Source organism: Fundulus heteroclitus, chromosome 7 (assembly GCF_011125445.2).
Source record: "Fundulus heteroclitus isolate FHET01 chromosome 7, MU-UCD_Fhet_4.1, whole genome shotgun sequence".
Taxonomy (NCBI): Eukaryota; Metazoa; Chordata; class Actinopteri; order Cyprinodontiformes; family Fundulidae; genus Fundulus; species Fundulus heteroclitus.
In genome coordinates this window covers 17,531,403-17,544,877 of record NC_046367.1, presented here as the reverse complement: position 1 = coordinate 17,544,877, position 13,475 = coordinate 17,531,403, and the positions used below count along the sequence as shown (strand labels likewise).

Sequence of the window (13,475 nt, the reverse complement as noted above, 5' to 3'; positions counted from 1 at the left end):
TCCTGACTTGAAATGTCATTAACATCCTCCCACAGTTTCATTCCGTATACAGGGAGCAGAGATCCACTCACACTGGGAGTGCTGTTTAGGCTTCAGCTCAAAGCCCCTCAATCAGAAAGATGAATGTATTTGCCTTCTCTCTGGGTGTAATGATGTGTGTACCCTGCTGCCCTTCTCGTTGCACTCGTTCCGTTGGCATCAGAGTCCTGCTTCTCCTTTGGCTCCGCGCGGTAATTAGAGAGCCACAACTGAGCCCGCCGTGAGCTCCCTACACTCCTCTTAGTCATCTTTGATAATGATCCTCGCAGTGAATATTTATATACAAATCAACACAATGAAACCAAGCAGAAAATTAAGATAAAACAACTTAGTAGAATTGGGGTTAGAAGAATCAACAATTAGTAAGCTATAGTCCAGTGCGTTTGATGTAATTGCACGTGGATGGGGAATAATTGTGATGAAGCTGGTCGTGTTACTGCGTGTTTGTTTTTTTTTTACTTAAAGGAGGAGTGGAGAAGAATTGGGCTTTCTTTGAGCTTTCTCGGCAGTGCCGCCGTTGTGTTTGCTGCAGCAGAGGGCAAGCAGAGGGGTCTCAGTTTGGAGGATAAGGGAGGTTTTCTGATAGAGGAGTCGAGCTAGCAGATCCGCACCGTTTTATGCAAGCAAACGGTTTTAAACAGATAACAACAGAGCTGTTTCTGAACAAAAGTTTATAGTTTCCATCGATCTAGTGAGATATTTTGTGACAAAAAAAAATAGTTACTTTACGCTTCTTGAGTATTTTCACGTTGGAAAGTGACACGGTATAAAGGTTTGGAAAATAGGATGTGTAAAACTTTCCAAAACTTAAAAAGGGTTTTGCGCAATTGTCTTACACTGCAAAAACGGATCTAAAAATAAGTAAAATGTTCTTAAAGTTAGTGTATTTATCCTTGATTTGAGTAGGTAAATAAGATTATCTGCCAATGGAATGAGTATTTTTACCCCCAAAATAAGATAATTAGACATCCTACACTTGAAATAAGATGATTGAGATGAATTGTTCCTATTTTAAGTGCAGAATTCTTATTCCATTGGCAAATTATGTTACTTACCTGCTCAAATCAAGGACAAATACACTAATTTTAAGAACATTTTACTTATTTCTAGTTCCGTTTTTGCAGTGTATTGAAAGATGGTCAACCAGTTTGCAGATTCGTTTGGGCTAGACTGAAAATAATCAGGAATAAAAGCAGGAAAACGCTTGCTGGATTTAGCCAATTCTAATGATTTAAAATCACATTTTAGTGCACAAAAGTCTGCATTAATTTAAAAGTCGTCGGATGGCTGAGGTCCGACATACTATGAAATCAAAGAGAACGTAAAAAGTTTGGTTATTAAAAGACAAATATATTGGCCTTGTACCTAACATTTTTAGAACTTTCTGCCCAATCTTCTTTACAACATAGCTCAAACTCAGATTGGCTGAAGAATGTCAGTGAACATTTTTATTGATTATAATCATATCATTAAACGTTTTAATTAGCCAGGAAAGTGGCCGACAAATAAAAAAAAAAAACAGTCACAAAACATAACATGTAAAGCATATTGCTAGCATCCACAAAGTCTATTGAAAAATAAAGGAAATTGTTACGTCAGAATTAAAAACACTGATGATTTAAAGAAGTCATCTCTAAGACCGTCATAGGCACGTACCGATTTCCTTCCCCTTCTCAATCATGCGTTACGTTATGTTGCCCTGTCACAGGAAATCCCTGAAAGCCGTTGAAGTCACGCTTGTGTGCGGACATCCACCAGCACTCCTATGTTAGGTACAGCTAAGCCCGCGCGGTAAACATGGCTAAAAAACCCTGTTGTCGTTCCATATTGGTGTTCCTGGACAGTGATGCTTTGAAACTCTCCTGAAAGAGAGCACATAGCATCGGCCCATGCTTGGTCCTGCTTCGCTGCAACATTTCTGGCCTATATTCATATATAAATATATATATCTGTGTTTTGTTTGTTTCTGTTGGATGCATGCAGGGCCTGCTCAAAGTGGCGATTGACAACGCTCGGGCTCAAGAGAAGCAGGTGCAACTGGAGAAGACGGAGCTGAAGATGGAGCTGTTCAGAGAGAGGGAGCTCAGGGAGACCCTGGAGAAGCAGCTCGCCATGGAGCAGAAGAATAGAGGTACTACATTACGCGCCGTGTTAGCTGTGTGTGTGTGTGTGTGTGTGTGTGTGTGTGCGTGTTGGGGGGTGTCAGGCGCGCGTAGCCCCGCGTGCTCCCGCTCAGACTTCTGGGCTCATTTAGATACAGTGGTTCCTGAATGTACTTACACAGCCGTCTGTGTCGCTGAGACACACATAAGCCACCCTGAGCCTCTTTTGGTTACACATGAAACTGATAGGTTTTTCTGTTCTTGCTCTGTTAACATAATTGAAAATACACATCCCATCCAGCGTTCGCGCTAACCCTCATGTAAAATGCATCAGAGTCGTACGCTAACCGGATCGTTTATGTTTAATGAGAGAAATCCGTGAAAAATATCCCAATAAATTTTTCAATTAGCTTCAATTCCCTCTAGCGAGTCAGTATTTGCTCCGAGTTTCCCCGTTTAAATCTTTATATATTATGAAATATTTAAGTTTAATTGATTTTCACTTTTTTTTTTATAATTGTGTGCTAGATTTAAAAGACAAAAAAAAAAAAAAAAAACTGGCTATTATCTTCACCAGCCAGAATGGGCTGATAATCAGATCTCTGGTTTAAAAAAAAAAATGTTCTGTTTAATTTGCTTCCAGTGCTAATTTATTGACATTGTGGTCTTTTTTTTTCTCCCCTCAGCAATCATCCAGAAGCGCCTGAAGAAGGAGAAGAAGGCCAAGAGGAAACTGCAGGAAGCTCTGGAGTACGAGTCGAAAAGGAGGGAGCAGGTGGAGCAGTCTCTGAAGCAGCCATCGCCCTCAGACAGCATGCGCTCCCTCAACGGTCAGAAAGCCCAAGCTGTCGTGTTTAACTCTCTTCTATGAATCCCAAATATACTGATATTGGTGCAGCGCCTTGCAAACTATTCATACGCCTTAAAATTACAAAGTTCTGTGTGTTTTATTGGGATTTTGTGCCACAGACCAACCCAAACAGCACATAATTGTGAATCTCTACATCAGCTCAGGATAAATATACATATATATATATATATATATATATATATATATATATATATATATATATTCCAGCTTCTAGCAGGCTTTCTACCATGATTGCTCTGGTTTTAGCTCCATTCCTCTTCCCCTTCCTCTTAGAAGAAAAGTATCTCCGCAGCATGATGCTGCCACCACCGTGTGTCACTCTGGGTGGGGTGTGTTCAGGACCATGCACCGTGTGTGCAGGACTTTGCTTTTACACATGGTGTAGATAACTGCAACAAGAGATCCTTCTTGTCACTGTTCCATGAAGGCCAGATATGTGGCGTACACAACTAATTACCACATTATTTTATTTAACCAAGACCGTCCCAAACAAAGTAATCAATAAAATGCAAAGCAAATGAAACGCTCAAGACGAAAAAACACATGAATTCAAACTCCTAATAGAGCAGCGCGCTGATCTGGTGAAGCTGTTTTTGAAAGTTGTTTAAAAGTTCAACGAAGCCAAGTATTTTTTGGGAGATCATTCGACACATAAGGATTATTTACCTGTGGATCCCTACAGCTCCTCCAGAGCAGCCACAACCTTTTTGGCTCCGTTTAGTTGGACAGAGGTGCCATTCGCCTTTTCCTTTTCAGGTGATGTTGTGTGAAATGTTCAAAGCTTGGGATGTCGTTTTATAACCTAGTCCTGCATTAAACCTTTCCACCACCTTCTCCCTGACCTCTCTGCTGCGATCCTTGGCCTTCACGATGCAGTTTGTTCACTAATGTTCTCCAACAAACCTCTGAGGTCTTCACAGAACAGCAGAAACTATACAGAGATTGAATGATACACAGCTGGACTCTGTGTAAATACAAGTCCAGGCTACCCTTCAAAGATATATAACTGCAAATTGATGTGTAAAGGGTGCATCATTGTTATACCACTTCACAACAATGCGCTTACTTTGGACTGGCACATAAATCCCAATAAAATGTGTTAATGTTGGTAGTTTTAATGTCTCTAAAGGTTCAATAGGAATATTTTTTGCAAGGCGCTGCATGTTATACATTTACTGTAAAAAGCAGAAACACGTTTGTCATTAGTCCAATTATAGTGAAACTACCCACTCTTTTGATCACGATTTAATCTTCTGATCATGTTCTTAATTGATTGCCCATTTAGCACTAATCATCTAATCTTTTAGTCGCTCTACAACACCCAAAGAGACATCTCTGAATGGGTTCATTCGACCGACAAATTGTCTATACGGTCAGGTGACAACACTGAAAAGCAGGATCAACTAAACATGGCCTGAGAAATGGCTCATATAGATAATTGATCGCACAAATTGATCACGGGCGATCATTCAGCACGGGTGTCCAGCACAACCTATATTTACTACCGCTCCTAAAAAAAAAGGTTTAGTAAAAAGCCTTAAAATGAGAGAATTATTATTTAGAGAATTATTTACCTCTCTTATCATCCTTCTCACTGTGTTTGGTGGCAACATATCTATTATATCGCATTGCAGTCATTATTACTGCATGGCAGCAATAATGACTAATCGCAAACGACTGCTTGGTGTTTTGCTATACCAAGTTATCTGGGATGTTGTCCCCCCACATGAATAAATCTATTCAAATTAAAGGTTGCATTTAAAAAAGAAAGAAAGAAAAACTGAAATTATACTATTAGAAAAAAAAGATACATTAATTTTAAGGCTTTTTTTTAAACATCTTTAACAGGAGCGGCAATAAATATAGAGCTCTGTTTAAAACAAGGCGCCCACTGAAAAACCTCCACACTGTCCGAGCTACACTTAGAAATTAGGTGTACTCGAATATTATCGGCCGGTAAAGCAAAGTTCAGGCACTGATTTATTGGTCCGCTAGTAGCACCGTACAGTACCGAGGTAATAGAACAAAACTATGATTTAAGTATAGTTTTTTTTTTTATCGGTGGAGATAATCACACGGAGAGGCACGTCGTTACACTGAGCAGAGACGTAGCTGGGAAGACCGGCTCTCTAGTTTGCGATGAATGATGCTGCGAAGGCAGGGCTCTGATAGGTGGATGTCAGGCATGTTTAACGGCGGTGATCCCTCTCCTCTCGCAGACTCTCTGACCCCTGAGATGGAGAGTGACCGCAGCAGTGGAAGAACAGATGCTGAAAGGACAATACAAGGTACAGGGGCTCAGATGAGACAATAAATCTCTCTCCCTCGCTTTGCTCCCCCTTTTTGTTCCCCTCTCTACCTTTACCAACCCCTCTTTCTCCTGCTACACTCACACAAACACACAAACACACACACACACACAAACACACACACACATACAGCTTCAGTGTATGAACATTAGTGTTTCTGTGCCTGCTGTTCAGACATGCACCACCATCTGGGCCACAGCACTGGGTCAAGATCATTGGTTTTCCCTCAGAATAATATTATTCTTTTACTTGACTTTTAGCGATTGCGATGCTTAAAGGAGGCAAGCCTCTGTCAGGATAAATCCATTACAGCAGGTAAAACCAAACAGCTGTGCTAAAAAAAAAAAAAAAAAAAAAAAAAAGTGGCATACTTCTGCTAAGAACGCCATAATGAGTCATAAAAGCACAAAAAAAAAAAAAAAAAAGCAGAGCGACCCCCTCCTTTGATACTCATAATCGGAGCAAATCAATCCGTTTTATGAACAAGCCTTGTACATTTTTAATGATTTGTTTGTTTGTTAGCCTTGGGGGTGCAGTCTGCGTTTAAGGGAAGGCCGCCGTGGCGATAACCTCCGCCGGACCGCCTTCTATCTGTGTTTACCCAGATCCGAGACACCTCGCGAAAGGTTGAATATCCTCATTATTGCTCGAACGTCTCGCTTTAATGCGCCGCTCAGAACTGCCCTTATCAGTGAGGAGAGAGGTCCCAATTTACCCCGGGAAGGATGCTGCATGCAATTTGCTCTGGAAAAAACAGGAAGGGGGGGTTTCTGTCTATGCATGCTGAGAATACGTTAGTTAACTCTTTAATGTGTGATTAGTCTACTTGAACTGATATGAATAAACAAAGATGCATGATTAAGGGATGTAATTTAGGACATTTCCAGGCCTTCTAATTGGTATTTTCTTTCTTTGAAGGCAAAGGAGGCACCGTCACATTATTTCCCCTTTATCCGGTTTCCTTTGCTTCTTCTTCTTGTGTGACCTTCTGCCTTCATCACATTAGTGTTTTTATTAAGATCCTTCCTTACATCACCTTCTTTTCAGCGTTTAGCTTGCGTTGCTTCCCGCTTCGCCTCAATCTCTCGCACAAGCTAATTTTACAAGAGAAATAAAAGCAGCAACATCATCCTGTGTTGATTCTGTCAATAATATAAGTTATAATAGTAATAATTCTGTCAATAACGAAACACCTGTAAGTTTTGTTATATGAGGAAAGCAGAGCGCTTTCACACACTCATAAATGGGGAAAGCGAGTTGTACAATCAGCATGGGTGATGTTGTTTTCACCTGTGCGTTGTATAAGTCAGATTTTTAAGAATTCCCTGTTTTAAGTACTAGAAAAAAAAACTTGAAGTTGGAGTTTGAACTTGGAAAGTAAAAGAGCACCAACTAGGACATAGTCAATGTCACAGTAACAAACTTTATTAGCACTTCTGGCAGTTTTTATTCTCATTAAACATCTGACACACATTGTGTCGTACAGCCTCGATTCGTAATCCTGCTCCTTTGGTGTTTGAACACACGCAATGGAAAGAAATACCTTATTGTCAGCTTGAATTGCTAATTGTAGTAAGCACAAAAATCAAACAGCAAATCCCTCTGGGTTTTTCAACACACAACTAGAGAACACAATCTAGTCCAGGGCTGAATCTCTCCCGGATCCGAACAAAGACAACATTACAGTCACTGCAGTGACGCTTTTAAGCACAAGGGGATGCTGATGAGAAAATAAAGCAGCAACGCAGCGGGAACGGCCGCAGAGGAAGAATTATTGGTTTGAGTTAACCTACAGAAACGATGCGCAACGCAAAACAGAACGTTACAACTTTAGTCTATAAAGTAAGTTATTTGTAATAAAGTACAATGTCACAGGGAATACTAAAATTGATTGAATGCTAAGCAGTAATAGTCTGTTTTTGTCAACTTCTAGTCGTTTGCGTGGAGAAACTATTCTCGATTTATTGCGCAGGTGAGATCTTGAGACGTTCCTCCACACAAACTGTCTTCACAGCTTACAGGTGCCGTGGGCCTCTTCTGATTTTCAGCTCTTCCCGTAGGTTTTCGGTGCCGCCAGGAGTTTTACTTCGCCACTCTAACAGATGTATTTGTTTTCTTCTTAGAGGAGCAATGAGTAAGAAATTTACTGTAAAATTATCCAAAATCATTCTCATTTACCACCCAGGATAGAAGCAGCATTCCCTATAAACAATCGTTTCCCTCTAGCAACTATGTCTTTGTCAAGTATTTCTCCTTTCAAAATTAGAGGTACGGTGCGGAACGACTTCTGTAGCCCGTGTTGACTTCCTGATTTCTGAGCACATCGTATGAGTTCCAATTTGAAACACTAGGTGTCATTATTACTTATTGCTCCTTTAAACTTTGTAGAAAAACTGTTTAAATTCAACCGTGCTGAAGCCTCACACCTCCTGTGCTAAGGCACCGGCATCTATTCAGGACGAGATTATGAGGACTTGTATATTTTACACCCAAACCCCATGAAAACAGGCATGGCTGCGACTTCAGAGCATATAATTTCCCAGGGTCTCTCAATCACTCTGATCAGTGCCTCAAAGAGCGGAATGAAACCGAATAACGCGGCTGCACTTTTTTTGTGTTTTGTTCAATTAGAGAAGCATTTGTCTGCCACCCATGTCTCCTCTACTCTGCTCTGCAAGCCTTGCTGTATAATTAACCTCAAATGGCAAAAAATGATGTTGATAAATTACACGAGCAGAAAGAGGAGGAGAACTGGGGGATGGGAGGGGGTGTGGGGGGGGGGCTATCACCAGCGCGGAAGCAGACAGAGAAATGTGTGGGTGCATTCTCGACTCGGGAAGCGAACGGAGGCAGAGAAGGGAAGGAAAAAAAAAATAATGAGGGCATAATTTTAGAGAACTAATTATTTCTATTTGTCTTTTGTCACACTTCTCTAATTCCGCGATATTAACACAGTCTGTGTTTATTAATTGCTTTTTGCAGTGTTTTGAATCGGGTCCAAGGAGGGGAGCGCGGCCCTTTTCGCAGGCAGGCGAGCTGCTGGGGGCCGCGCCTCGCCCCGGTGCCGCCTGGCAACGGGTGCACGTGCGAGTATCTTCCCCCGGTATCACCCCCACCCCACCCCACGCTGCCGCCTTCCCCAATCAGCGTGTGTCGGCGGGGTTTACACGGCCCTGCGTGCAGCCAGATAAAGTTCTTTGTTGCAACATTAAACATCAAAACAGTTAAAGTGAAATTAAAATTAAATGAATGAATGTCACTGAAGCAAAAAAGACTGTAATTAATGGATCCCTTAATTGTCTTCATAAAATATTTGCATGGGCATAATTTGCATAATTTACATGTATTAATTAATCTTTCAAAGGAATTTTATGCTGAGAGAAGCCAAAAAAAAAAAAATTCCCCTTGTTTTATTTAGCACCTAATGAAATATTTATTCTCTTTAATGAACTTTTCATCTCGATTTGAATGTGAAAATACTAAAGTTTCGCCACATCTTAATGAGACGTCACCAGTCAGAAGCAAATGTTTCAACATTTCCGCTCACGTCGAGTCGGCGAGACCTGCTCGTCAAGCCCAAGCACCCCCCCCCCCCCGCCCCCTCGCCCTCTCGTGGATTTGATCTATTAGAAGTCAAATGCTGCGATATTTGACATCCTCTCGACAATACATTAAATGTCATCATCCATCAAATGATCAAATCGTCTTTGTTTTCATTAACACCCCTCCTGTAAATCGCCGCCGCAGCTGTGAAGCCGCGCAGAGGCAGAGGCGAGACGAGCCTGTGAGGTGATGTTTCATCCTTTTGTGTCGAGTAGTGCTTCCTGGCCCACTTCTCCGCCCGCCCTCCCCTTACCTTTTGCGTTTCGCCCTCCGTGCAGCCGCGTTCACGCCGTAATGACTTTCGCGCAGAACTCAGCGGTTGCTGCTTGAATAGAAGCAGCCAATAGTGCTACGCCTTTGAGACCTACGGCGGTGCCTGGTAATTAGCCCGTGTTTTTTGTATACTCAACATCCCCCCCTCCTCCCTACCTCCCCATGATTTGTGTACACATTCAGACAAACGCAGCAAACTTTTGTTGTCTCCTCTGTCTGTGTGCAACACATTAAGCCCATCCTGAAAGGTTAGGCAGGCCTAAGCGACAGAAAAAGAAGCTGCGGCCCGGCTCCACTGTGCACCAAGACGTTATAACCGGCTAGTCGAACATTGTCTCCAATGTCCCGCTCTGCTTGTGTCATGTCCAACACGCAGAGCTGCTAAATGTCTTTGTGTGCCTCTCTCCTTAACGCTGAATTATTCAGGCCCGCTTGCCTCAGAGACGCTTCTTAAAGGCATTAACTGTAAGCGTTCTCCGGGCAGAGAGAAGGGACGGGGGGGAAAGAAAAAAAAAAGTGGAGGTAATAAACGTCAGACGGGCTCCAGAGCTGCGCCTAACACATCTCTCTTTACCGTGTCGGGGGGGAAAAAGCCAGCGCTGCTCGCTCAGGCGAACGCCCAGACAGGAACAGCGTTGCGTCCACTTGGCAGTGACCGGCGCTCGTTAAGTCGCGGTAGGTGTCTGGAAGTCACGTGACAGAATCTTTTACAGCAGCCACGCAGGAAATATCGCTTTACAACTTAAGTGCAGGATTATGCTTAAAAGACCACCAGCAGCCGTGCCGAAGGCCAGCGTTCTAATGGTTTAGATTTCTTGATCACGCAAGCGGGTTATAACAGCCCTTGAGCTTTTCCACATTTTGTCAAGTTACAACCACAAACTCCTGTATTCTATTGGACTTTTATGTAATAGACCAAACAAAGCAGTCCGTAATTATTGAGAGGAAGAAAAAAAACGTATACGGTTTTCACAAACATTTAAGAAGTGTGCGGACAGTTGCATTCATATTTGATACTGCCGACAACAAAAACAACAATCACAGTCAAAACATTAACACCAAGCCTTGGCCTTAGCTAAAGCTATTGCTCAGAAAATAGAAAAGGAATGGCTAATCCACAAACTAAAACTGAACTAACAGGACGACATTAATGAGAGAAGAAACCAAAAGGGATCAGGAGGAGCTACAGAGATCCCCGCCTCAGGTGTGGGGAATCTGTAGACGCAACAAAGGTTGTACAGTCCATAAATTTGGCCTTTGTGGAGGAGTGGCAAGACAAAAGCATTTGTTGACATAAAGCCATAAAAAGTCCCCTTTGCAGTTATTCACAAGTCCTGTCGAGGAAGTAGCAAACATATGGAAAAATACCTTCTCACCAAATGAGCATAAAAACTGCGTTGAGCAAAATGTCTTTTTTAGTAGGGACAGACTAGCTGGTTAAAGCTAAACACTTGACTATGTTGAAGGATAATTTGTAAAGACAAGTCTGGGGCAGAGGTTCATGTTCCAGCAGGACAATGGCCCCAAAAATACAGCCAGAGTTACACCGGAAGGGTTTAGATCAACTTAAATTTACTTGTTAGAATGGCCTAGTCAAAGTCCAGATCTAAAACTAGTTTAGAATCTGTGGGAAGACTTGATAATTGATTGTTCCCCAATCACCATCCAGTCTGTCTGAGCTTTAGATGATCTGCAAAGGACATTGCTGAAGTAATTTAAATCTCTAGATATGATAGTCATAACCCAAACGCTGGATAAAGAACTGTAATTAGAGCAAAGAGATGGTTCTACAAAGTGTTGAATCAGGGGTGGTAAACTGCAATGCATGCCACACTTTTCAGATAATTATTTGTGAAAAGTCATGAAAACCGTGCATCGTTTTTAGTTAATTGCACAAGTATAGACTTCTTTTTGTTGGACTGTCACATAATAATCCCAATGATGGAAATTGAGGTTTGAAGCATTATTGTAAGAAAAAAAAAAACAATCTAAAGTTTGACGGTCGCAGGGTCAGCATGTTCTAAATCCATCCTGAAACGCAACCTACTTTAAATTTTTTTGTTATTTATTTAAAAACAATAAAGTTAATTATTCTACATGCTATTTAATCACGTTTGCCATGGCCATTAACTTTATCTTCCCCCTAAATCAGCTTATGAACTCACAGTAATGCTGTTCAAATCCAAAGACTAGGGGGCAATATTTCAAAGTTGCGTTTCATCAACAATCGCATCCTGAACGGCGCGTTTTGCGTCAGCAGACCGTTAGCTGTCGGCTAATCTTTTTTCCTCCTCTGTGTGTGTGTTCTCTGTTCCAGATGGAAGACTGTTCCTGAAAACCGCAGTGATGTACTGATAAGGCCCGCGAGGAGCTGGAGGACACAAAGATTTTATAGAAAAAAAAATGAATAAAATAAAATAAAAGGACTGAAAGAAAAAAAAAAAACCCACGAAGGTTCCGGGGGAAGCCCCTAAACCCAGGCCGATTAGCTGAAGAGAGTTCAAGCTGCTCGTAGGTGCTGTGTTCACCCCCAAACGCTGGAGGAGTCTGAATGTACAACAAAGAAGTCTTTTTCATCGCGGAAGGAAAACCTAAAGTAGTCCGATAAGGCAGGTTTTGACGAGACAGGTTGACCGACGTGAAGGATAAACACATAATAACCGAGCACAGTAAAAAAAAAAAAAAAAATGTACCCAAGGTGCATTGTTTGGTAATAACTCCTAATAAGTTCACAGCACTGAAGATTTTTTTATACTGTATCTCAGCCAGCGAGAAAGCTTCGAAACGAAAATTCGACTGAAGTTTTGTTTTTGTATTTCAAAATAAATCCTAAGAAGCTAAAAGGAAAAAAAAGAAACAAAAAGATGAAGATGAACATTGTGGTGGAGAGGAGGGGGGAAAAAGATCCACGCGGTCATCAAAAGAAAGCAGACTGATGTTTGATTTTCATGTTTTCTAAATTAGATGAGAATACAATCAAGTTCCGTTTTTACCATCGTTGTACATACAAGAGCTAATGATAAAGATAGGAAGACTCACTCCGCTGAAACCCGAGTGGACTCGTAAGGTATGTGTATATAACGTTAAGAGGTATTGTGTATGCAGTAGAGCTATTAGGCAAACAATACCGCCGTTTATATAAACCTTTTTCTTGTTTTTGTTCTATCTCTGAGCCATCATCTTTTCCTATAGCTGCCATTTTCTGGTGAGAAAGCATGCAGGCATGTAAATGTTTGTCCTGGAATTATGATATTTAATAAAATCCTATATTGTGCTGAACAAATAACCGGGGTGGACTCGCCCAAGCCCAGACAAGTCTAAAATCACGATTAAGGATGTTTTACTCTCCAAACGAAGACTTTTCGCTGTTGATAGTACTGTAATCTTTGTAACAGAGGTCATATTTCTTGGATTTTACTGTACATTGTCGTCATGAGACACTCTTAGAATCAGCACCCCTCGTTGCTTTGTTTTTTTTGTTGTTTTTTTAAGTATCTGGTCTGATGATCATCATGTGCCAGCTTGAAACAATCAGTTAAGGACGCTACTTTTTAAAAAGTGAAATACCACTTTATGACATTGTGTTTAACACATTTTATTTCAGAGTGTTTCATGATATCCCGATGAGAAAAAAAAGAAGAATATTTCCTTTCCCTAAAGACTTTTGAATTGTGGTGCTGAAACACCTGTGTATATTCTCTAGTCATAAGCTGATGTCAGTCCTTTATCTGCTAAACAATTTAGACCTTATGTGTTACAATCAAAAAGACGAGTAGGAGGAGGAGGAGGAAGGGAAGCGTATCCCATGTTCACGATGTGTTTGTTCCTTTCTGTTCTTTATGGAGTGTCTAAGTCTGTTGTCACTGATAACTTATATAGCTTCTCGAATCATCTCTTTCATTGTACTTCAAATTCAAATAAAGTTAACATGTTGATGATAACCTGTGTTGATTGAATGTTTTGACCGGGGCTTCTGAGCTCCAAAATGATGGTGATGAAGCACATGGATCGGTGCGACTAAGGTGGTCCGGCTTGATCAGGTGGAGGGAAGTGTCAGACTTCTGCTGTTGTCAATCATTTTTGTGTTTTTCACATTTTTTTACAGTCAGCTCTCACTCTTAGGGCCCTGTTTTTTATCTTGTCTGCAATTTAAAGAACAATATAGTTATTTTTTTGTCTTTTTGTCCTTAGAACTGATTATTTTATTTATTTATTGTTTAGATGGGATTTGATTAATTAAACTGTCCTTATGTCACCCACAATGGATAGGTGTCTTAG

At 41.1% G+C, this 13,475-nt stretch overlaps 1 protein-coding gene across 6 annotated transcripts in view; it reads left to right on the top strand.

Moving 5' to 3' along the window:
* dachd (dachshund d) overlaps positions 1–13,138 on the top strand; it is a 151,778-nt gene extending 138,640 nt beyond the window's left edge. For all 6 annotated transcript variants that reach the window (XM_036139069.1, XM_036139068.1, XM_012864406.3 and 3 more), the window contains 4 exons: positions 2,023–2,170; positions 2,828–2,971; positions 5,232–5,300; positions 11,515–13,138. In XM_036139069.1, the coding sequence (XP_035994962.1) occupies positions 2,023–2,170; positions 2,828–2,971; positions 5,232–5,300; positions 11,515–11,552 (399 nt within the window). In that variant the 3' untranslated portion in view covers positions 11,553–13,138. The remainder of the gene's footprint in view (positions 1–2,022; positions 2,171–2,827; positions 2,972–5,231; positions 5,301–11,514) is intronic.
* The last annotated feature ends 337 nt before the right edge of the window (positions 13,139–13,475 follow it).